Source organism: Perissodus microlepis, chromosome 6, assembly GCF_051167445.1.
Source record: "Perissodus microlepis isolate ML-2025 ecotype Zambia chromosome 6, ASM5116744v1, whole genome shotgun sequence".
In the NCBI taxonomy this organism is placed as follows: Eukaryota; Metazoa; Chordata; class Actinopteri; order Cichliformes; family Cichlidae; genus Perissodus; species Perissodus microlepis.
Window position 1 is genome coordinate 14,020,800 of NC_140466.1, and position 25,062 is coordinate 14,045,861.

The 25,062-nt window shown below is 42.7% G+C and overlaps 1 protein-coding gene across 2 annotated transcripts in view; it reads left to right on the top strand.

Annotated features, from left to right (window-relative positions):
- The window catches only part of ube2o (ubiquitin-conjugating enzyme E2O), a 45,279-nt gene extending 20,663 nt beyond the window's left edge, over nucleotides 1–24,616 (top strand). Inside the window, exons 1-23 of one of the 2 annotated variants that reach the window (XM_084930929.1) lie at nucleotides 4,844–5,498; nucleotides 5,583–5,642; nucleotides 5,974–6,084; nucleotides 8,193–8,290; nucleotides 8,415–8,478; nucleotides 9,211–9,354; nucleotides 9,860–9,969; nucleotides 10,106–10,256; nucleotides 10,584–10,641; nucleotides 11,029–11,185; nucleotides 13,392–13,547; nucleotides 14,038–14,192; nucleotides 14,535–14,647; nucleotides 14,774–14,902; nucleotides 15,378–15,467; nucleotides 15,547–15,865; nucleotides 16,729–17,099; nucleotides 17,180–17,360; nucleotides 18,194–18,330; nucleotides 19,186–19,389; nucleotides 20,255–20,312; nucleotides 20,824–21,661; nucleotides 22,038–24,616. In XM_084930929.1, coding sequence (XP_084787055.1) covers nucleotides 6,001–6,084; nucleotides 8,193–8,290; nucleotides 8,415–8,478; nucleotides 9,211–9,354; nucleotides 9,860–9,969; nucleotides 10,106–10,256; nucleotides 10,584–10,641; nucleotides 11,029–11,185; nucleotides 13,392–13,547; nucleotides 14,038–14,192; nucleotides 14,535–14,647; nucleotides 14,774–14,902; nucleotides 15,378–15,467; nucleotides 15,547–15,865; nucleotides 16,729–17,099; nucleotides 17,180–17,360; nucleotides 18,194–18,330; nucleotides 19,186–19,389; nucleotides 20,255–20,312; nucleotides 20,824–21,661; nucleotides 22,038–22,065 — 3,645 coding nt within the window. In that variant the 5' untranslated portion in view covers nucleotides 4,844–5,498; nucleotides 5,583–5,642; nucleotides 5,974–6,000 and the 3' untranslated portion in view covers nucleotides 22,066–24,616. Of the gene's footprint in view, nucleotides 1–4,843; nucleotides 5,499–5,582; nucleotides 5,643–5,973; nucleotides 6,085–8,192; nucleotides 8,291–8,414; nucleotides 8,479–9,210; nucleotides 9,355–9,859; nucleotides 9,970–10,105; nucleotides 10,257–10,583; nucleotides 10,642–11,028; nucleotides 11,186–13,391; nucleotides 13,548–14,037; nucleotides 14,193–14,534; nucleotides 14,648–14,773; nucleotides 14,903–15,377; nucleotides 15,468–15,546; nucleotides 15,866–16,728; nucleotides 17,100–17,179; nucleotides 17,361–18,193; nucleotides 18,331–19,185; nucleotides 19,390–20,254; nucleotides 20,313–20,823; nucleotides 21,662–22,037 lie in introns of those variants that run through there. The other variant, XM_084930928.1, reaches the window with a different exon arrangement.
- Nucleotides 24,617–25,062: the final 446 nt, after the last annotated feature.

Consider the following 25,062-nt stretch of genomic DNA (forward strand, 5'->3'; position numbering starts at 1 on the left):
TTCAGATAAGTAGGGAGACAAGTTGGTGTGTGTGTGTGTGTGTGTGTGTGTGTGTGTGTGTGTGTGTGTGTGTATGCTCTAATCCTGAGCTGCAGAGAAATGAGGAGATGACAAGCTGATGTTTAATCAAGTACAAAGGAACACGGCGACCCATCGATTATATCCCCTCCACACAGTCACACACACACTCAGTGGCTCCTCTTCCAGAAACCAGAGGAGTTGGGTTACAGTGTAAGATAAAGCTGAAGAGCTGCTGTGTGTGTGCTCATGCTTGCAGGCGCTTTTCATACTGTCCTCAACAGGATGTTTGGGCATCTTTACTCATACAAACTGCAGCCATACAGTCTTCACTGTTATCTCCAGCACCTTCTTGTTGCTGTGCTCATTTCTAGTCCAACTCTTTGCAGTAAAATGAAAAATGTATTTGCAAAAATTGAAGAGTTGTATGCTGATTGTCCTGATGCAGAGTGTAGCCCTGTTTCTGAATCTCTGCTGTGCAGGTATAAAATGACCCAGAAGGTCCGCACTTATCAGAAACGTTTAACATTATTGAAATGCTTGAATTTTCCTTTAGGTCAAGAGAGATGCATAATACTAAATAATAATGTAGTTGAGCTCGTTGTCCTCACATGTATAGTAAGTTTAGGAGCCGGGAAAGCCTGGTACCATTTAGTTCTTTGTTTAACTAATTATTGATTTAATTGGCTGAAGATATCTTTCAGCCAATTAAAACATGCTGCTATGCTTTACTGTGGAATGTATTACTTTTTTTCCCAAAGTGGTGTGTTTAGTATTTCTTGATATTTGTATTTATTTTATTTGGGCAGCACAGTGGTCCTGTGGGGTCCTGGGTTCTAGTCAGCCGGCTGTATTCCCTGTGTTCTCCCTGTAGATGTGTGGGTTCTCTCCAGGTACTCGAGCTTCCTCCCAGAGTCCAAAGACAGGAGTGATGTTTTGTTAATTAGTGACTCTGGCTGCAGGTGTGAGTTAAAGTGTGAGTGGCCTTCTCTCTGTGTCAGCCCAACAGTGGCGACCTGTCCAGGGTCTGGCCTCGCTATGACCCTGAAGTGGATAAGCAGTTAACAAACTAAATGGATGGATTGTGTTGATTAGTATTCTGATTAGTCAGCTCATCAGCTGATTGTTTCAGCTCTAATAATAGCAGTATTACCTGCTTACCTACACATGAGTCTAAGTATATATTCCTGTTTTTCTCCATCCCCACTAGAGCAGGGCGATATGACCAAAAATATTTATCACGATATACATTTGAAAATTTGCGATAACGATATAACTGACGATATAATTGACACTAGACAAAATGCTTTACAACTCCACAACTTTATTAGTGCAAAAAAACAAAACAAAACCATTAATATATTTGCACTTAAACAAGCAGCTTTTTTATGTGCATTAAAGTTATATAAAAATTTAACAGTGCAAATGCAAATTCCTTGCTGACAATTTAACCAAAAGGCATTTCCAGTGGAAATTGGCCGACATATCCTCAGCATAACCATGTATAATATCCACAAAACTTAAAAAGTGGTTATACACACACAATACGGTAATATTATGTTGAAGCACAGTACGTATCACTCCGCCAGGCGCCTGCCTACCAATGCCGTAATGCTTCGACGGCCCGCTAGCATGCTCTACCAAAAATAGTGCTTTGTTGTGTATCTGACGGACGAAAGCCAAACCAGTTCCACACCACTGAAGTTGCAGCATTTTTACAAACCAGTTCTGGTTCATCCGTTTCAGTTAATGATCCGCTTTCGCTCTTCTCATTCTGCGTCGCTGCCATGTGCGTATGTAAACAAAGGCACTGTGCATGCGCGTTTTACTCATTCTATCGCGATATTTAATTTTCTTATCGTTGCCCAACATTACACCGGTATTACCGTGAACGGTATGATATAGCCCAGCCCTAATCCCCACCTCCCGTTCTGTACTAAATATGCAGTCTGCCTTGTTTTTATTCGATTTATACTCTCTCCTCTACTTCCATCTGCGTCTGTCCAAACTCTGGTGTTTTGCCTGGTGGTTCGCTGCCACTTCTCTTCCTGCCAGCAAAGCCATCTTTTCCACTCGCCTATAGTGAAAATAGGCCCTCCCACAGGTCATCTTTTTACAGCAGGGGTTTTCAAAGTTTTCATCACTGACTGCCAGTTTGGGAGCCAGCACCTAATTGAGTGCTGCATAGGAATGTTAAACTCTGTTGCGAGGGTGGTGGTATTTAGTGCTGGTATTTCTTCATTTCATTCAGTCACTTTTCTCCCTTGTATGTTTTTGGACACAAGGTTTAGTTGTCTAGGAACAGAGGAGGTGGTTGTATTGAAATTAGGCGTGGACAGGATGAGCAACTATCGTTATCCAGGGTAACTCCTGCCTTTCATTAAGGCTGTAAAATTAATAAATGAGGCTACAAGATGGCAGCGATTAAACTGAGGACCTAACAAATGCAAAGTGAATTGCTTTAAGCCTGAAATTCACTTTTTTTATTTTCACGTAGCTCATCGTTTTTGTTTAGAGCTTCTTCATTCAGGTGAACGACTTCATGAAAGTCAGATTTTTATCACAGCAGTGTACCGTTCAGAGTTCACCTCTCATAACGCTCGGTTAACATTTACATGAGCTGTACTACTTGTGTGTCTCTGTGAATTGTGTGTCATCTTTAGAGTTTAAAAGAAGGCAAATAGGCTTTTTTAGGTTTATTTGAAGATGTTTCACCTCTCAAGATGCTTCTTTGGGTCTAGAACTGATGGAAAGTCCCTGGTGGGGGCTGTGTTATCCTTGTTCCTTTCAAGGGTGGTTCAGTGTATCTCTTCCTAAAGGAGAGAATGAAAGAAGCACTCAAACACCTTCTTTTCATATATTTAGAGAATCTGAAGAGCTACTTCTGGGTCAGTCAAAGGAGCTTGCAAAGAAAAGCGTCTGGACTTCTTTAAGTTTACTTGAAGACGTTTCACCTCTCATCCGAGAAGCTTCTTCAGTTCTAAGGTCAAATGGTGGAGAGTCCCAGATATAAACCTAGTGGGAGTATCCCCCCACAGAGGGACAAAAGGACCCCCTGATGATCTTCTAATCGCCTGAGCCAAGGTGTGAAACTGGGTGTGGGTCCCAATCAGCCAGAGTTTCGGGTGTGTTCATTGTGAAACCTGGCCCCACCTTATCATGCGAATTCCTGAGGTCAGATGGCCCAGGATGTGAGTGGGCGTTAAGGCGTCTGGGAAGGGATCTCAAAGGGATCTCTGGGTCACTTCCCCCATTTAGAGTCCTGTGTCTTCAGCAACAGTCCACGTCGTACAGTCTCACGTTTGTGCACTTTTATGTTTCTGCCTTGACTGGACTCTTAACACCTAAAGTAGCAATCTGAGGAGTTAAAACCTCCCTCTTGCATTTTGGACCCTGAAGGTTTTTCCCCCTCAGCCGTAAAAGTCTGATGGGGTATTGTTTTGACCCTGCCGGGCACGCAAGCAACATGATCACATTCACAAGTTTGTGAATGTGACACCTCGACTCTACTAAAAATCTCAAATAAGTTTGAGTCTCAGTGACCTTGACCTCAAGGTTAGAAGTCAAAGGTCAAGTTTTCTAAAAATCTTGTTTGTTCATTTTGAAATTCATGCTGTAGGTGTCTCTACTAGGAGGCTAAAGGGTACTACTGGTCACCGACAGTATTTTTGTAGATTAATTTTTGGTAACAGCAGGTGGTGTTTTTGTCCTCTCAGGTGTAGTGCGTGGTGTTTATGCACAAACTGGTGACATGAAAAACACCTGCCTCCGTGGGATTCAAAGTTTTGTTTTTGTTTTTTTTTAATTTTTGCTTTTTCTTGCATATAGTTTGTCCCATGTAAAGGCATCAACAGCCCAACAACAACTGAGTTAGCTAGCATTATACCATTTAGTCAAGCATAACTACTGGCACTATGGAGGCAACAAAAATACTTCTAATTATGATTATTCTACTTTTAATGATTAAAAGTAGAGTAAACTTAATATTTAAGTACAGTAAAGCATTTTACCGTATCTGTCAAATAAGAAATTAAAGGAATTTCCCAAATTTGGGATAAATGAATCGTATCTTAAAGGAAGTGGTATACATATGAAAAGCACAAATATGGCCTTGAACTAAACTAGCTGTTCACTGGTGTTTCATCTGTTTCATGTATGAACCCATGAAGTCCTGCATGCTGTGGTTTAAAGGTGAAGGAAATGCACAGCAAGGATGTGAGCCGGAGTTGTTTTTGGTGTTTGTTTGTTTTTGGGGGGGTTTTAAAGGAGAAACCAAGATATCCATATAAGTGAAATAAAATCCACAGTAAAGGGCAGGGTCTATTCCTTTATCAAGGAGAAAAACTGCGATGTACAGTTGAAATGAAGACATCATTAAGACATCTCTGGGGTTAAATACGCAGCAAAACTTCTTTACATGGGCAGAAAGTGCAGTCTTCAGTAGGCCAGGCCACTTCAGCTCATGTTGCCCATGGTGTCAAATTAATTTGACATCCTTTATGTAGTTTGTGTACATGATCTAGTCATATTTGGAGATCAGGCCAGCAGTTAATGGATTTTTAAAAACGTTTTAAAACGTATCCTCTCTAAAGAAAAACCCATGTGTGAACAGAGAAGGTGTATATCTATCATGGAAACTGAATTTGGACGCGGGCTGTAAAGCAGTCTGATAACGGGGAGCTCACACTCCTGGTAGAACATGAGGAGTGCGTTTTATGCTGTTTACCTGCTGATCGTTTTTTTTTTTTTAATGTTGTTCTCTAAGCATTAATTATAAACCATCTGTGTGTTGGCATCCAAAAAGCATTGAAACTCTCTATAGCTGCTGCTCAGTCATTGTTCATTACAGCAGGCATGTTTTTGTTTTGTTTTTTTAATTAATTTACTGCAGGCCTGTTTTCAGTCTGGATTCCTGCGCATAGGCATGGTGTGACACAGCAAAATTCAGTTCACAGGAACAATGTTTCCCTCTGAGAGTTGATCCGATGCCAAGTGTAGTCCAACAGCTTCTGTTTTCTGCCCTCTCCGATCGCTGCAAGCTGTGACTTTGTCCGCCCCTCAGACTGTCCGCAAACCATTTCAGTTTTACAGGATCTGTATTCTTTTATTTCAGTGTTTTGATTAGTAATTGAAAGTGAAATTGTGTTTGCTGACTCGTCCGGTGCTGAATAAACACTCCTGCTGGCCGGCTCAGTGAAATGCGTCTCTTTGTTTGGACAGCAGAGTCGTTTATCTGCTCTCAGAGGGCGTTGCAGCTCTGCCGAGTGGTCGTGTGGGTGAGGACGGGATGCCCGTGTGACAAATTGCATAAGTAGCGCTCTTATGGTCCGAGTGCGAATAGATTTGTACATCGCTGGTTAATTTCCAGCTCTGTGTCCAGGCTCCATTAGAGTTATTCATGTGCAGCGTTCTCCTCTGCTGTAAGGGTTATTATAAGAAGATGATGATCCAATTTCCGTGTCACACACTCAGCAGCTTCTGTGAGCATTGAGATGTCTTAACCATGAAGTCACTCAGCTGCGTTAGCCACCATTTTCTCAAACCGTTTGCTCTTTCTCTTGCAGTTAAAACTTGAAGATCGATCGATCGTCATCAGAGACTTCGTGCGAAGAAACAACTCTAATGTGAGTGCGGCCCTCCGCCTGTTTGGAACTCTTTCACCTTCTCTCTGTCTGCGCCGCTCTCTCGTTTTCCCTCTGACAGTCACGTCACTGTTCATCACTCTGTTTCATTTGCTGCATCAGGCATGACCTGAATATTACTGCAGGTCTGCTCGTGTAGAGGACTGAAAGGAGACTCTTACCTCGTGTAACACGCAGTCTGAATACAAATGAAACATTAAGCTCTGAGGTTTTCTTTTGGTTGAAATTCACAGTGCGAGGTCTTGTGCACGCATAAAACTCCTAAAAGGTCTGAGGTGCTAACAGGCTGATGTGCGTCTCTGTTGTGTTTCAGGATAACCAGTGTGGCTCCGTGACCAACATGAACATCGAGTGTGCAGTGAAATTAGTAGGAACCAACTGCGTTCTGTATCCAGTCAACAGCAAAGACCTGCAGCACATCTGGGTAAGAAGATGAGCCGAAAGACCAAACTTACTAAGATTCAGTTCAGCGTGAGAGCCTCTGCTCTGCTTTGCTTTAAGCTAAATTAGTTTCTCTGCTTTGCTTTCTTTTAACGTTTGTGGATGTTTGACGTGAGGAGAATTCAACTTAAGCACTCAGTGACACGTTCTTGCCTTAAACAGTCCTATATAAATAATCTATACTTTACTCAAGTTAACTGCTTTTCTTACTGCAAGCAAAGGCTTCTAATAACAGGAAAGGTGGTCCTGGTCAGAACAACTTTCCTAAATTGACCTCTAGAGACTCTGTAGCTTCATATGGGGACATTGCATTTTGGCTTTTCTGCACTTTTATACTTACCTCTGCTGTGTTAGGCTCTTAAGCAAGCCTATTGTCCCCATATGAGAACAAACTAAAAATAATTACTTTCAGAAACGATACTTACCAGGTTTGACTAATCCCAGTTAGCTGGGAGAAATTAAAAAGAGCAAGAGCTCGAGAATCAGGAGGTAGAAATCGGACTGAATTTATTTACAACAGTGAAAGTGGAAATGCTGAGACCAGTGAAATAAAAGTCCTGTTTGAGACCTCTCGCGTGATGTTTACACACCTTTGAATTATGTAACACATAAAGATATAAAGCATGCACGACTACCTTAAATGTGTTTTACATCAGTCGCATTTGAGGAGTAAGAAAAAAGCTCTTTTTCACACTAACCGGTATGTGTGTGCAATTTTTATTATTATTATTATTATTATTATTATTATTATTATTATTATTATTATTAAAAGCATTTTATGCAATAAAAATGCAGGAAGTGTGTTTAGTTTTAGTCTTCAGTCAGATTCATCCACACGTCTGACCTCATGGAAACAGTGGTGCAAAAGTTTGACATTTAACCTTCTTAGAGTGGAGTATCTCTACAGTATCTCTGCTGTTCTAAACATCTTACATTTTAGCATCTTCCTAATACGACCTGTAACGTATTAATAAGAAAACACACACACATGAATAGAAACGGCATTAAAAGGAAACCTTTTTAAACAGGCCGACAGGAGCAAACCAGCTCTGGAAACAAACTGATGTTAAACTGAATGGAAAACGCAAAGCTGGAACTCACAGTGTGAATCTGGCTCATAGCTGCTAACTAGCCTTTACTCTCACACACAGATGCTTTCACAGCATTGCATGGGTTTAGTCTTTTTCCTTTTCTGAGATGCGGTGCACAGCACTCGTGTAGCTGTTTTACCGACTGTTGGATTTGTCTACAAACCTTACAGCTGATTTCAGTAACATAATCACTGCTGTCCTGTCAGCTGCACCTCACAGGGACAGCAGAGAGTCACTCACTTCCCACAAGTGCTAACGAGGCGATCTTCTTAAAAAGGTCACCGTCCGCGCACGTTTATTGTGCACATTGCAGAAATTTAAGCACTGAAGTGCAGAAATAAATTCTAATACTTTGACATTTAAATCAGATTTCGTTACCTCAAACTGTGCCTTTGAGGGGGTGACCATACATTTAACTCTGATTGGACCAAATATACAGTGTTTAACAAGTTTATAAGACCACTAACCAAAGTAAGGTTTATGCCACAGCTGCCCAGAGGTTTTCATTGATTTAAAAGAATGTTTTTCTTGTTTTTATGAGTAATTGTTGAGTAAAGTAAACCCTATCTTAAGGAAATTTAAAGGGATTGAAAGCACATTTTAAAAGTGATTTTTCCTTTATTGAAAGGCCAGAACATCTTTGGTGGAAGACAAATGTTTTTATGTGCAGGAAACCCAGATGAATATCAACAAATGTGAATGGAAACTACTCTAAAGATCATTTCTGGCATCAGTCATTAAGAGGATTAAATGCACCTTTGTTACGTTTGAGTAAACGATGGACACAAAATGATGTAATTGGATGTTGTTATCCAAAGTTGTCGTCATATTGTTGGATTTTAGATACATTTACTATATTCAGTTTCTCTTAAGCAGTCAGGTTACACCGAGGAGCAGAATGTAGAGTGAATTTTCACTCAGTCGAGAAGAAAAAGCCCTTCATAAGTTAATTCTCTGACACAGTGTGAAACTGATGTGCTCCTGCTGTTGTTGCTTTCAGTCTTTCATGTACGGCGACTACATCGCCTACGACTTCTGGCTGGGGAAAGTGTACGACCTGACCAATCACATCATCCTCAAGCTGTCCAATGGAGCCAGGTAAAGCGTGCGTATGTGCGTGTGCAGGCAGTGTGTACTGTGACCATGTGACGGTCTGTTGGATCGCGTGAACGTACGTCGATCGGTGCCACATCCAGTGAATGTCTCGTCTCGCTCCCTCCAGGTGCTCCATGAGCGTGGAAGACGGTGCCAAGCTTTATGATGTCTGTCCACACGTCAGTGATTCGGTACGTAGCCACCAGCTCTGATCTGTCACTTCAGGTACATTCGCTTTGTTCGTGTGTTCTCCCGGCTGCTGCTCAGAGGTCAAAGCCCCCACAGAGGCTGAAATTTAAGTGACAGCTGTCTGTTCACCTTTTTTTTTTTTTTTTTTTTTTTTTTTTTGGTGTTTGTGTGTGAAATTGTTAAAATTAAGTTTGAACATGCTCTGATAATGCTGTCCCTCTCCACTCGTGCTGCTCCCGTCTTTGTATTTTATTTCTTCTGGTGCTCGCTGTTATTTGAGGATCAGTCCTCAGCTTCAGGTGTCCAGGAGCCTGTAGGATTTTAGGCTTAGTAGATAACTTCAGATTTAATCCCGGGCTTACTCTGACACGAAGGTGCCGCAGATCCAAACTGCTCTGTGGAGGGTTATGTTTGAGATAAAAGCAGCACATACTAATGCTGGCATTTCCAGGAAAGATGATGAGGATGAGAGGGTCTGCACTTTCAGAGGCCCAAAGTTTTAGTCTTTCCCTGATGAGCATCATTATGAAGTATAGATCATTCATCCCATTGCTGACTTTCTTTCTTTCCTCACAGTTTTGTGCAGCTTCAAGAAAAACAAATTAAAAATGTACTTGGCATTGTATGTTTAATAAAAGCTACATTGATGAAGCTTCATACATGTACTTGTATCTTTGTTATGTTGTGCTCTCACTTCTTGGTTTTGTGACGTTCTTGTTGTTTTTGGGATCCAGGGTCTGTTCTTTGACGAGGCGTACGGCTTTTACCCGGGACAGGTCCTGATTGGTCCCGCCAAAGTTTTCTCCAATGTCCAGTGGCTGTCAGGGGTCAAACCTGTGCTCAGCAGGAAGTGCAAGTTCAGGGTGGTGGTAGAAGAGGTACGCAATCTTTTCTTTTATGCAGCAGCCACATTATGTGAGATGGAAAGCAACCCGTTTAGGGTTTGTTGGTTATTATAAGAGTTTGTTATGCTTTGAAACTTTTCTTGTTTGAATAATAAGCGACTGAATTTAAATTAAAATCTTTGGATGAACATTTTGAATTCTTCCCTTCTGTATAAAATAAGAAAATGCTCTTTGATTTTAATCACACCAACAGCTGTTGGACCACCTGGGGCCCTTTCTAAAAAATGGGAAGAAACAGTAAAACCATTAAGTGAATTATTTATCCTAATTTAAGCCTTTTGGGGATTTTTTGTAATTAAAATGTTTATTTACTTTTACAGCGAAAGCTAGCGATCACTCGAGAGATGAATTCAGGCAGATGGAACAATATTCTTTTAATTAACACGTTCAGTTGGTTTTTAATGAATTGGAGTTTGTGTGTAAATGTACTTCTTCATGAATGTAAACACTCACTTTGATGTCATCTTGCTTCCTTCAGGTGAAGGTGGTGGAGCTGAAAGTGACGTGGATCACCAAGAGCTACTCGCCCAAAGGTTCTGACAGCGTTTATCCACCTGCCTCCACCATCACACAGGAAAACCTCTGCAGGTCAGTGCAGTGACTCATCCACACGTGCCCACTTCAGCTACGTCTGCCTCCGTACACAAGCTGCTCTTGTTACCGTTGCTTATTGGGTGCAGTTTGCATCGTGTATTGATATCGTCATTCTCCCGTTTGGATTTAGGGTGAGGCGTCTGGGCTACTACGACCACACCCAGAGGCAGCTGGGAGAGAGGGCCCTCTACGTATTCCCAGCCAAAGGTGATGCCACACGCATCACCTGTGATGGACCTGAGGGTGCCCCTGTTTTGCCTGAAGACCCCGTTGCCAGAAAGGTGTGGATAAACTTGCACTGGTCTTTTCATGTGTTCTTAATTGGTTGTTTCCTTCTGTAAAGAGCTATTTTTTCCCCAGAGGAGCACATTAGCACCTTAAACCAGCTGCTTTACACAAGAGCAGGGACGATCTCTGATGCTGGTGTATTTTCAGAGTTTTGCTCGAATGTTTGTTAACACTCTGTGTTAGAAGGACTGATAGCACCTGAAAACACTCTTTGATCATCTTCAAGCTTTTGCTCTATCTCACTGCTTGTGTGTGTGTGTGTGTGTGTGTGTGTGTGTGTGCGTGCGCGCGTGTGCGTGCGTGCGTGTCCGTGTGCGCAGTTGAAAAGGATGTTCAAGAAGGATTCTGGGAAGAAGACAGAGAACGCCGAATTACAAGGTGCCAAAACATCCAGAAGATCATAAAACACACACCCAGTAATACAGCATGTATCAAAAAGAGATCAGATTCAGAGAACTTTAAGAGGTGGAATGATTCAGTCCCTTTTAATTTAAAAAAACATTTTTTAAGGAGAATATTCTTGAGTCGATAATCTCCCCACCTCCTTATATTGTTTATTTCCAGTGGCTCTTATATACAATTCTAGCGTATATAAATAACCAGGTTTTGTACTATAGAGCCTCACCTGGTTATACAGAACCATAACTTCTTTGTTGCTAATTAAATTCTTTCTCAAATAGAATTTTGATGATTTTTCCTTTTGACTGGATGAATGTAAATAATCTTTTTTTTTTTTTTTTTTTTTTTCTTTGTTTCTCCCTGTAGGCGAGCACAGATCTGAACAGACCGACTCGAATCATCCCAACAACAACGGTCCCGCGGTTCCCGTTCAGAACGCTCCGGACTCGCAGAACGACGCCTCGGCTGAACACGCCGACCAGGACGCTGATGACGAGGCTGCAGAGGAAACCGACGACACCAGGTCAGGGTCCTAGTTATTACCCTTTACAAAAACATTTATGCTGTCTAATTTATCTATAAGCAATTCTAAAATGCTCTAATATAATTTATTATAGCTTTGAGTCATTTTTATTCAAATTTAAGAAATTAAAAACTTGAGACAATCCTTGTTGGTTTCCTTTAATAATAAGAAAAGTATCATTTATAATGTAAGGCATAGGTGTCAAACTCTGGCCCACGGGCCAAATTTGGCCCACAGCCTAATTACATTTGGCCTGCGAAGCCATACAAAATTACTATTAGAGCTGGCCTGCCAGTATTATACAGTGTATGTACTGCTAATACTACAATTCCCAGAATGCTCTGTTGGTGTTTTGGCGCGTCAGTCATGACAGGACCCATTAGCACCCTCTCCTCTGTTGACCATAGTCATAGCAAATACTGCCATGCTACCTATCCCAAAATGGCAAAAAGAAAGGCAGAAAACAGGATTTTTCTGGACGGGTGGGAGAATATGATGAAAATCTGATAAATGATAAAATGATAAAATTTAATTCAGAAGGCTGCAAATACATTTTTTATTTAAGAAATGAATTCCACTGATGTGTTATTTAATTGGAATTTTGATTTTGCATGTGTGCAATATTAAGTTATATATACGTTTATATAAGTTATATATTGTTTAGTATTAAGCTTTGCTTGTTCCATATTCAGTTTTTCAGCAAAACTTGTTTGAATCCATAAGAAAAGATTCCTTGTTATATTTGGAGGAAGATTTTTTTTCAATGAATATTAATGTTAGCCCACGACTTTGATCCAGTTTTGAATTTTGGCCCACTGTGTATTTGAGTTTGACACCCCTGATGTAAGGCATGTTTGAATGAATTCTGTGTTATGGTTTGGTAGCATCTCAACGATGTCTTTTTTTTCCATCTTTTATTTCTGTGCTTTTAAAACAAACATCTATACAAACCGCTTCTTTGTAGATGTAAATAATTTTAAAATTCATAGTTAATTCGTGTAATATTAAATTTTTTTTTGAAAACATAAGTGAGGGCTTACCATTTTGGTCTAAAGCTAAATGGAGGAGAATTAGGTTGACAGTAGGAAACGCTTTTAATATATATTTGTGATGATCCTCGTGAGTGGTTCAGTTACAGATTACAGAGGTTACAGATTTTTTTTTTTTTTGTTTTTGTTTTTTTTTTGCATTAGGAAATAAAAAGTCAGCTTTCTGTTATGTCGGAGTTGCTGCTAATTATTCTGCTTATTGTAATTAATCAGCTGAGATGCCCGGCAGATGTTTAGGTTCAGTGTACATCATTAATACAGCTGAGCTGCTTGTTAATTAAAATCAGTCGCGTGTGTGTGTGTGTGTGTGTGTGTGTGTGTGTTTACATATCTTTGTGGGGACCAAAAATTGTAAGTTTACTATGCTTGTGGGACCAACAGCCCTTATGGGGACAAAATCCAGGTCCCACGAGTTTGAAGGCATTTTGAGACTCAAAATGTGGTTTTAGTGTCAGGGTTGCAATAAGGTTATGGGTAGGTTTAGGCTAAGTGGCTAGAAAAAGCATTATGTCAATTATGTCCCCACAAAGATATGAAAACACAGCGTAAGTGTGAGATTCTGGGGAAAGGGAGATATCGGACAGCTCTACACATTTTAACTCAGTATTATATTAAACTGAAAGGGATGTAAATGTTATTGTTGTAAACCAGAGAGACTAAAGCCTGGTTTAGAGAAAGTAACAGTTCAGCTGAATCATTGTGTCTCGAACCAAAGACGGTCCCAGGACATGCATGTTGGGTTAATTGGTGACTCTAAATTGGTCGTGGACATGAAGACTAAATGCTTAGAGTGCACAAAATAAAGTGCTGTATGCTCGTGTGAGTAAACAGTCCAAAGTGGAAATTTGAGCGGGGAAAAACTGCTCTAAATGTGACTTCAACATCACGTGGAGCTTAAAAGCTTCATAAATGTGGGATTTATTGCAGATCTGTTGCACAGTTGTGTCTAAAATGTTTCCTGTATGTGTTGAGCGCATAAATTTATTGTTCAACACTGGACCCACTTTGTTTCTCATCATTTTATTACAGTTCAGACCAAAGACATCACTCAGTAAACCTAATAATGCACAGCCTGACTGAGGGGAAAAAATGAGTTTTTGCATGCTTAATACACAGAAAATTGCTTTTGCATAAAGAACTTGTTTCCCTCGCTGCAGCTCTTTAACGTCATCGGCGAGCTCCACAGCCTCCTCTCAGAGCGGCGGTCTGGGAACCAACCGCAAGAAGAGCATCCCGCTCTCCATCCGCAACCTGAAGAGGAAGCACAAGAAGAAGAGGACAAAGTTCTCCCGCGAATTCAAGCCCGGAGACCGGTGAGTTAAAATCACAAACGCCGGCACACGAGAGTAAATTCCATCTAGTTTCTTCTGTTTGTCACCAGAGTTCGAGCAGCTCTTCTGGCTGTTTAGGAACTTAGCAGTCCACTGTTTATGTTTTTAGAGTCGTCTGTAAGAGACGTGGAAATGACACCAGTTATGACATCTGTTCCTGTTAAATTTGCAGCTGCTTTCTCAGAAAGACCTGCCATCTCTCGCTTTGACTGCATGTCTGTCCATCCAGCTCTCATTTGTCTAAGGGTGATGGTGTCATTTCCTCAACCACACAGACACACTCATACTCAGCTCACACGCTGCATTTGAGGTTAAGTGTAAGAGTGTTCCGCTTTTGTACTGCACACTGTTATCACAATGGATGCAGCAGGACCAGACGGATGGCAGTGAAGCAGGATAAAAGTCATCTGAGGAAAACTGAGGAATCGGAGAGAAGATTGAGGTCTCTGCTATCTTTTTCTTTTTTTTGCAGAGTGGCAGTGGAAGTCGTATCCACGAATACCACGGCTGATGTGATGTGGAAGGACGGCCGGGTGGAGAAGGGGATCCGATCGAACGACCTCTACCCCATCCAGCACCTGGACAGCCACGAGTTTTGCCCCGGCGACTTTGTAGTAGATAAACGACGTAAGGAAAAGCTTTTATCTCAGATTTGATCTCAGATTGGTGGGTATTTTTGTGTATGGGCCTCTCTGCCACTTAGTACCTGCACTATGTAGGTCATTTTCTGTAACTGTGCCAAAGCGTCTCTGTAAAATGGCCTGAATACACCGGGATTTACATCACAATGGTGATGTTACAGCCATGTACGGTAGTGCCATTCTGCAAATGAAAAACTTTTTATGTAGAATCCATAGAGGTTAACTTCACATCATAATATTCTTTAAAACGGGAATCCAAAAAGTACAGATATTTGTGTTTTACAGAGTTTACTTTGATCTCTAAGCTATGCATGTGTGCTCACCTCAGCCCAAGCGCTGCAGGACCCCGGGGTGTATGGCATGATCCAGTCTGGCGATCACAAAGGCAGAACGTGTGTGGTGAAATGGATCAAACTCAACTCCACCAGTGACGACGTGGAGGTCAGTCAGGAGGAAAAACCGTGATTGTGATTTAAAGCTTGTGAAAACGATCAGTGTTTGAATGTTTGTGGGCGACAGAGGTACGAGGAGAAATAGGCCATAAACGTTTGTTTCTGTGTTGTTCAGGTCATCGGTTTGGAGGAGGATGTCAGTGTCTACGACATCGCTGATCATCCGGACTTTCACTTCCGCACGACCGACATCGTCATCAGAATATGGAACTCGGAAAACGGACAGAACGACTGTGAAAATGAGGTAAAATGATGCGACCGACCGCCCAACACACGAAACACTCAGTTTCGTTTTGTTTTTTTAAGAGTCATGAAAATGACACGTGTCTTTCTCCTGGACTGTAAAGGTTATGAGAACTCAAATCCAGACGAATCAAGTCCACATGTTAAGCCCACCTTCTTTGTATGTTGAGGGCCTTCAGGGCTTCATTAAATAAGCTCAAGTTGTTATACAGAAAAATCGTAACGGCTGATTCTGAGGAGGTCAGGTGGAAATTTCTTTTCAGATTTGGGTGATTTTTACATGGAGTGAACCTCTACTGATTCCCAGCCTCGAAACAGTTTGCTTCTTTTGCACCTCTCCGTGGGGAAAAGTCAATATCAAATCCTAAAAAGGCTTTTTAGGCAGTACTTCACACACTAGCTGCTGCACTTTTGTCCCTCTTAGTCTTCATATTGTATTGTTGCTGATAATCGTCCCTATATTTGCCTCCTTTCAGACGTCAGTCGGTCAGGTGTACAGGGTGGATGTAAGCAGCAAAGTAGAGGTGGTGTGGGCAGACAACTCGAGGACCATCGTCCTGCCACAGGTAAGCAATTGAAGCTCATTGTGATGTCTGCGTAATCGCAGGTGAAACGTTTGTTTCTGACCCCCGATCGCTCTTGCAGCACCTCTACAACGTGGAATCGGAGATCGAGGAGACGGACTACGACTCGGTGGAAGAAACGAGCAGCGTTCTGTCGACCGAGGAGTGGGAGGACGAGAGCGACAGCTGGGAGACAGACAACGGTCTGACCCCAGAGGACGACAGCCACGTGAACAACGCGGATGTCACGGATACTGCGACGCCGACCCCCACGCCCACTGGCTCCACGACATTCATCATCCTACCGCAGGAGGGCAGCAAAGCCGGGGTTACCAGCCCCACCAAAGGAGTCTCAGGAGAGGAGGGCGAAGCGTCTATGGCGAGTCCTGCTTTTGGTGGAGGTAGGAACTCATTGGAAGAAGTTTCATCCATACAAAAAAAATATTAGTCTGGTCTTACGAGCTTAGTTCAGACAGCTGTCATCAACAGCTGCAGAAAAAAGCTGCTGGTTGCAGCTGGATGGAGCTGTAACCAGTCAGCCATTAAATGGACCATGTGACGAACCACAGAGAAACAGGAAACCAACAGATGTTGGTATATGAGCTCTCAGATACATCTGCCATCAAACTTTATAGTGCAGTTCATGTCTTTATGCAAGTATTATGTATTCCAGTCACATGCTCCTCTAAAATTCTGCAAAACATCTCAGTATTTATCTTGATGGCATTTTCCTATATTATATTTCTCACCTCTAGTTGTAGTTCACTCTGACTCATCCACCATCCTGCTGCCTTAAATACTTGTTAGAGCAGCATGTTTGTTTATTAATCTGAAAATAACCCTCAACATGTTCAAATTTTCTTCTTTTTTGAATACTGGATGCTAAAAACTATGATACCTGGCTGTTTAAAAAAAAATGAAATTAACCTATAAACTGAAGACTCATGGATGTTTTTCATGCAAAGAGTGAAGATATTAAAAAATATATAATGTGACATCATTTCTGGTATTTTGGTGGAATTTGTTGACCACATTTTATGGATTTATTTGCATTTATTTTGACTAGTTTGTGTATATAAAACAATATATTTAAACCCCTTATAAAAAAATAAAAATAAGTCAAATGGAGCAAATACAATAAAAAATTTGATGCAGTCAATAATCAAACATCACACGGTGCTTTCGTATCAAAGAAACAGTTTCTGTCTTTTGCTGTAAACTGCGTTTGTGGTCATTTTGTCGGCTTGTGTCTGAACCGCTGCAGGAGGAGCTGTGAACGGAGCGGAGAAACCCGGTAAGGATGGAGCCTCTCGGGGCTTCAGGGAGTTGAAAGAGGCGCTGAAGATCCTGGAGAGCTTGAAGAACATGACTGTGGAGCAGCTCTGGACCGGTGGCTCCCCAACCTCCCCGACCTCCGTCGAACCCACTTCCACAACTAACGTGGCGAGTTCGGTGACGCCGACAACCCAAGAAAAACCGACCAAGGAGAAACGCTTCCTAGACGATATCAAGAAGCTCCAGGAAAACCTGAGGAAGACGCTGGACAACGTGGCCATCGTGGAGGAGGAGAAGATGGAAGCTGTGGTGGAGGCAGTGGGGAGTGTGGGAGCAGGGATGGAGGCGGGTGTTAAACAGGTGTGTACAATCATTTTGCTCTTACCTCGTTTAGATATCTCCGCTCATTAGACCGCGTCTTACCTGTCGCTGCGTTACAGGCAGAGAGAGCTGGAGATGAAAAGCCCCAGCAGGAGGCGCAGACACCCGTAGGTCAGCAGGAGTGGCCCAGTGAGATTCTCAGTGACACGCCGGTACTGTGCCAGCAGAGCGGCGGCAAACCCGGTGTGACATTTACCAGTGCCAAGGGGGAGGTGTTCTCGGTGCTAGAGTGGGCACCAGGTAAGACATTCAGATGTGTAACCTGTAACTCTCTTCCCCTCCGCCTCCTCTTCCTCCCCCACGCTTGTTGTCTTTGTTTTACACCATCTGTCCTCCTCCAGATCTCCTTTGGTTTTATTTTTCCAGTGTCTTGATCTTTACTGAACCTTGCTCGACTGTCTGAGGCAGGAATTTCTGTCTGTTAACTTTACAAAGAAAAAGTACTGACAAACCACATAAATACGCTGCGATGTTACTGTTGGTTTTTCTCCAGAGCTGAAAAATGAAGTAAACTTGAAATGTTAAAAAAGTGCACTTCCTTTAAGCTGGCTTCAAAAATAGAGACAACAGAAGTTTATTTACAGCCTGCTAGAAAACAGTTATGGCCTCTGTGGATGGTTTCCCAAACTCGCCGTAGCTGATAACTAAACACCCCGCCCCCTCATCCAAATATGGTCAATTTTGGCTCCAAAACACAAACACAGCTGCGGCCAAAACACAGATGTTGAGTCCATGTTTGCTTTATATGGTTTATGGGCACAATCGGGTGGTTTACATCATCGGTGTAGCTGAACCTGTAAGTCCAGTAGAGACCTGCAGATCGTTCAGGAGGACAGAGGATGAACGGCAAATACAATAAATATACACGTCGTGTCAGAAGTGGGTCAGATCACCATCAGCCTGATCTGCTGCTTTAGGATTTCTTTTTTTCCTGCATGGTTTTCACTAACACAGTCGTACCTGTGAACGCATCGTTTTGTGTACTGAATGCTCAGTTAATTGTGTAGATTTCTTTCTTACTGTGGTCGTGTTCAGTCATCATTCGTCGCCGTCCTCCTTTCTGTCTCTCACAGAAACTCACTCGTTTAAGAAAATGGAGTTCCAGCCTGCGGAGGCGAAGAAGTTCTTCAGCACGGTGAGGAAGGAAATGGCTCTGCTAGCGACATCGCTGCCTGATGGCATCATGGTCAAAACCTTTGAGGACCGCATGGTGGGTTTCCTGTCATTAATGCTGGGAAAGTAAAGCAGTGTATGCTTTTATTGTCATTTTTCAGAATTAAACTTTTCTGCTTTTCCTGATTTTCCACCTTTGGTTTCTTCTCGGAAACAAAGTTTGTGAGCGTGTCTGAAGGCTTAAAAGGGGAGGAGCTAAATTGTCTTGTTTACAGTGTAGATTAATTGAAGAGCTGAGTTTGAACTGTAGGTTATGCAAAGCTAGTGTAGTGGAGTCAAAGAGTAAAAATATGGAGCAGGAAATGATCCCAATCATTAAACAGATTATTCTTCTTTAGTAACATGCTCCAAATTTGGACGGTTTCATTTAATGCTGGAAAATCTGTAGATTTGCTAAAAGACACTAAACAAGGACACAAATTTACCACCACCTTCATATTTAGGTGAAATTAACCATTTGTAGATATGTAGTAATTCAAAAGCCTTTGTTTTTCTCCGCTGTATTAAAAAAAATGCCTTCAGCAGAGATTCAAGGCCACAAATGTGCAGAAAATATTTTCATTCTTTTTACACAACTTACATTTTTAAGTTGGAAAAAGTCGTTTTGACAGCATAAAATGAAATTGCTGGTTCTTAAAAGCCTCATGATCACTAATGGGCCTTTTTCAAACCCAAATGCCAGCATGAGGTTTAAAAGTATTAATAAAAGAATAAATATTTAAAAAATTACAGGGAATGAAAGGTAGAAGCAGCCAGGCTTTACTCTTACGTCTGCTGCGCTGTACTTTGTTCTGCTATCTCATACGTATTCTCCTGCAAACGCCTGAACATCAGCCTCCTTTAGATTACAACATCAAACATGTTGTACTTTTCTTTTGTCGCTCCACCACAGGACCTGTTCTCGGCTCTGATCAAAGGGCCGACTCGTACGCCCTACGAGGACGGTGTGTTCTTGTTTGACATCCAGCTGCCTAACATCTACCCAGCTGTGCCGCCTCTGTTTCGATACCTGTCCCAGTGCAGCGGCCGCCTCAATCCCAACCTCTACGACAACGGCAAGGTCTGCGTCAGCCTGCTGGGCACCTGGATAGGCAAGGTGAGTGCTGGAGGTGTGGACAGCCTCAAGATGGTCTTTGTAGCCCGAGCACATGATTCAGAGTATTCTCAGTGGACTTTTATCAGGTCACTGCAGTACAGTGTTCACCAACCTGTCCCTCTTCTTCATCACCCAATCATAAACAACATCAGTGAAATGTTTCTCCAAACTTCAGCCTGAAAGATTCAGTTGATCACCCTGAAGGGTTTTTGTTAAACCGGTTTAAACTTAAATTAATTGGACTTGGCAGTCAGTAGAGTCTTTCTGGTGTATCTGATGTACGAGGTGTCACATTTCAGATTTTCCTGATTGTAGTAGGTTGTTTTTTGTTTTGTTTTGTTTTTTCCCACTGTTGCTTCAGTGTGGCTGATTCAACCACTATGGAGTGGTGTGGATTTCAGGGTGGATATATGACTCTTGGCAACAGGGGGAAGGAAAAACTCCCTTTTAACAGGAAGAAACCTCCTACAGAACCAGGCTCAGGGAAGAGAAGAGGGAGACAAGATAGACAAGATAGCTGGAGACGTGGAGAATAACACACATTTCTTTCACCTTTAATGAAAAGAACAGAGGACTAACTTAGAAACAGCACTGTAACTGTAACCAACCAGGTTATAGTTACAGTTAAACTCTCAACATATGAACCTAAAGTACGAATTGTATAACTGCTGAATGTTTTGGGGTGTTCCCGTTTAAAGTGTCCGGGCTGCACACACACAGTACCTTTGGATGTTTTACTGTAATCTAATGTGAGAAAAGTGTAATCTGGGGACGACTTTACTTTAGCTTATTGTAGCGTTAAGTGAACGGTTCACTAGTCAGAGACGTCAGTGCTGAGCTGTTTTAATGCTGATGTGATCTGCAGGGCACTGAGAGATGGACCAGCAAGTCCAGCCTGTTGCAAGTCCTCATCTCGATACAAGGTTAGTGCAATCACACACCCACACACACAGATTGTGCACCCATCACTTAAGAGGACCTCACACTGACTCACTTTCATTTCCTGCAGATTTTCTCTCACCCTGGTCTAACCTTTACTTACTCTGACATCTAAAGCTGGCATTCCTAACTTAACAAAGTACATTGTCCTCACAAGGAAGACATGTCCCCACAATGTGAACATGAAACTGATGTAGGTCCCCAGATTGCTGTAATACCAAGAACACACACACACTGCTGCTTCTCTTCTCTGCAGCTGAAAATGTTTTATTCATGTTTTCATTTGCTCAGAAGTTACTCAACTAAATATATCTGCCTCACACACAGACATGACACCACGTCCATACAACATCTGCAGCCTGCCAGACTAACACAATCCAGGTTTTAAATCTCGGATATCTTTTAGCTTCAAATGTTGCAGTTGAATTTGTAGATTTCACAGTCTTGAGCTATTTTTCTGTTTTTCACAAATCCTGATTCGATGTGTGCCTGCAGGCCTTATCCTCGTCAATGAGCCTTACTACAACGAGGCCGGCTTCGACAGTGACCGAGGCCTGCAGGAGGGATACGAGAACAGTCGCTGCTACAATGAGATGGCTCTGATCAAGATGGTGCAGTCTATGACGCAACTCCTCCAGAATCCCATTGAGGTCTTCAAGCAGGAGATCCAGGAGCACTTTGTTTCTAATGGCTGGCGGCTCGTCCACCGGCTGGAGTCGTGGCTGGAGCTGCACGACTCTGCGGAGCGAGGGCAGGCCGCACACCCGTACTCCAGGGCTCAGCACTCCAAGGACCGACCTTCATCTGTGGAGCCTCTGGATGAGCAGCTGGCCCTGGGATCGGGGCCCGTGGCGGTGGCCCACAGCAGCCCCGGTAAGGCGGGGGAGGAGGGATACACGGGAGCAGGCGTCACCAGTATTATGGAGGAGGAGCTGGAGGATTCAGGACTGAGTCCCTCCACCACAACAGCCTCTCAGCAGGAGCTGAGCAACAACTCAGACTGCGACAGCAACCTGGGGAACAGCTCTCTGGGCAGTGAAAACAGGGGCAGCGCTGCGGGGCCCGGTTCCGTAAGCCGCACCGGGACGTCCGAGTCGGGTTCTGCCGCAGCGAGTGCAGGAGGGGCGGGCTCCTCGGGGAGCCAGCCAGTGGTGAGACCAAAGAAAAGGAGAAAGAGCTACCGAAGCTTCCTCCCGGAGGGCAGCGGTTACCCCGACATCGGCTTCCCGCTCTTCCCGCTTTCAAAGGGATTCGTGAAGAGCGTCCGAGGCGTGCTGCAGCAGTACCGAGCTGCGCTGGCAGCCGCCGGCATCCCCGAGCACACAGAGGACAAGTAAGTGCCTCCTCATCCTTTCCCAGTATGCCACTGCACTGTTCCCTGCTCCTTTTCCTCCTCTTCTTCTACCTTTTCATCCGCCTCAAGCCGTCGAGGAGGATCCATTACTTGTTGTCTGGGAGAGGGGGGCTACAGCTTTCTGTCTGCTGTACCCCTGTCCAGAGCTGCACTAAGCCCCCAGCACTGCCCACATTTTTAACCTTTACCTCCATTTCTTAGTCTTTACTGCTCCTGCTGCCCTGAACTCCACAACATTCTGCCTTTTCTTGCCCCTATAATCGAACCACGATTGCAAGAGAGCCGCACCTTTGATCGGGAGCGTGAGCGGGCTCTGCTCGGGACGACGATTTGATCATGTTTTTGTTTCCTTCAGTGTCCCTGCAGACGAGTGCGAAGCATAAAGAGCGACTAACCCACCTGCACACACACCTGAGGGAGCTGCCTCGTCATTCACACACTGTCATCTTTTCATGGACGCAGGTAAAAAAAAAAAAAAAAAAAAACAGAAAAGGGGGGAAAAAAGTGGCGCCAGTAAGAACTGTGGTGGCGTGGATGCAAAAAGAAGAGGGGAAAAAAAAAAAAAAAAAAAAAAGAGTGAGATGAGAAATCAGTGCCATGTCCTCTCCTACACTCCCTCTCATGATCCCACTAGCCTCCAGCATCCTCTGCCGTATGGGCGGGGATTTGCCGGATGAAGAAGTAACTGGGTACCACTGAAAAACTGCACAGCCCAGCTCCCGGTCAGCGACGGGTCGACTGCAGCTATCTGTAGCACTACTGATGTTATCACTGTACCATCCTGCACTACAACGAGCGAACGAACGAAAGGACAATCAAGTTTGGGAGAGGTGACGCGCATAAAACCACTTTTTCTCACCGGTTGTTACGCTTTCTGCCAAATTCTCTCTGTTCACACACTCACGCGAATCTTCACAGAAGAACAGGCTGAACGTCAGTAAAACTGCCACCCACAGACCACTTCTACCACCACACGCTCGCTGGCATCTTCCTTCGCTCATCACCGGACCACGCGGCGAACATCGAGTGGCAAAGTTTACATACGACTCAACCTCCGGAGGTTTGTAGCTGTTTGGTGTGCGTGCAGAGGAGCACGCGGTGCGGACAGTCGGGCGAGTGTATGTGGCGCAGTTTAGTCGGAGGATTTATCAAGGCGGTTCGTACGCCAACGTCGAACTTTTGATCCATTTCAGGTGGTTTTACTCACTGAACTGTAGTCGACCCCACATCACTGCAGATGACACAACTTAAACAATGAAAAACGACAACAAAAAAAATCCACACGGCATCCATTCCGCCATCTCATGTCAACATGTTGCCTTACTTGAATTGTTCTTAATGATCTCTTGTGTACAGAGCTGCTTGTGTCTTGCTTTACTCATTAACCCACGCAGGCCTGGACATGCATTAAAAACCACTAAAATCCTGCTCCAGTGTTTTTTGTTTTTGTTTTTTTCCCTTCTCTCATTCCCCTTCCCACCGCTGCCGTGTTCTGATTCGTTCCCTCTCCAAACTGCACGTGCCCAGTTGAATTAGATCAGAACGTAAACTGCAGTCGAGTATGAATGTTTGTTGATGATATAATTAATCTGCCTAATTGTTCATTTTTAGTTAGTTTTCTGATTCAAGTGGCCAATGGGATGACGCCTCTACAGTAAATATCTTACATTTGGGTGAAAGGAGAAAAAAAAGGGGTTTTAGCTACAAAGTTTCCACAAAGCTGTGAAACTCAAACCTTTGGGTCCAATCGTGCTTCCTGAGGAAAATCTGCATTCTGTGTTTACAACTTTTCAAAGAATTGCATTCGTTATTCTTATTCTACTAAATATTATTAGTAATTATTATTATTGGACAGGTCAGACATGCCCTGTGATGCTTTAATAGCGCTGCCTGTCCTGATCTTTGATGCTGAGAAGTGTTTGTGGATGAGAAAGCAGTAACAGAAGAGTATGAAAGTACAGAAACGACAAGCCAAGAGCCGCTGCGTTTAGAGACTTATAATAATTAATAAACGAATAAAAATGAGGGTATTTTTTTGTTTTGTATTGTCTTCCATTTTTTACCCCCCCCTCCCCTTTTTTTTTTTTTTTTTTTTTTTTTTTTTCTCTTCCCCCTGTATCAGATGTGGAAATCAGGCATCCGTGATTTGTTTTCCTCTTCTCAGATTTTACTTTTTTCATGATTTCACTGCCTTTAATGCTGCCTCTAGCATCGTTTCCCTCTTCCTTTTTTTTTTTTTTTTTTTGTACCTCCTGTCATCATGCTGCTGTTCGTAAAATGTCGCACATCTCAAGAGGAGCGCGTTTCCCTCCCCGGCTCCACCGAGAACCAGGAGGTGACATTACTCCCGCCATCATCATCTTTCGCCCTCTTCCTCATTTATCAACAGAGGCATTAACAGAAAATGTGAATCCGTCTCTAGATCTCAAAAATAAAAGTCCGACAGGATATCAAGCCCATGACGCTTTGTATAATTTTCTGTGTATATTCTTCAGATTGAAACCATTATTATTATTATTATTATTATTATTATTATTATTATTATTGCGAGAGGTTTGTTTTACAGCCAAAGCATGTAACATTGTTGCTTTAAGCCTTTCGAATGGGCTACACACAAGACTTGACTGTACGATGTCTACATTTCCACAGTGGCCTGTTATTGATATAATATTTAAAAAAAACAAACAAAAAAAGGAACTCAAAGTTATAATTTGTAGCCTGATTCCCTCTGTACAGACATCATGACTATATTGAAATATATGAATACATACAGTATATATATATTTAACACAAACTTGAGTTGTGATGAGTCGGGGCGTAGAGTATGTACAAAATGCTGAGTGTGTATTGTACTTATTGTTTCATCTTTTTAATGGTTTACTTTTGTTGCTTTAAGACGACTGTACAGTGATGTATTAAACTTTGCAAGCATTACCATAGAAGCTTTGTGGCTTTATTTGTGCCGGATACGAAAATAATAAGAAGGAAATCACCTGAAAAGTACAAACTCAGTAATGAATGAATGTTATTAAAGGCATTAAAGGCGACCTGCTCCACTTTTAACCTGTTTCTCTGTCAGATACAAGCTCTTACAGTGACTTTTTTTTTTTTTTTGTACATGTATGATGTCAGAAAGAAGGGAGGTCCTGAATATCATTAGCTTAGGCACAGAAGCTCCACCCACCTGCTGTTCAAACCTTCTGTTTGCAAGTTGCAGTCAATCAGAAAAAAGTTGGGTTAAAGGGGGAGGAGCTAAAAGGTCCAGTGTGAATCAAGCCTGCTGCTGTAGTGGAGGACATGCGGGAAATGAACAGGTTCAATTACCTGTGTATCCAAACACTGATGCAGCTGTGAACGGGAAAGAAAAACAAAGTATGCAG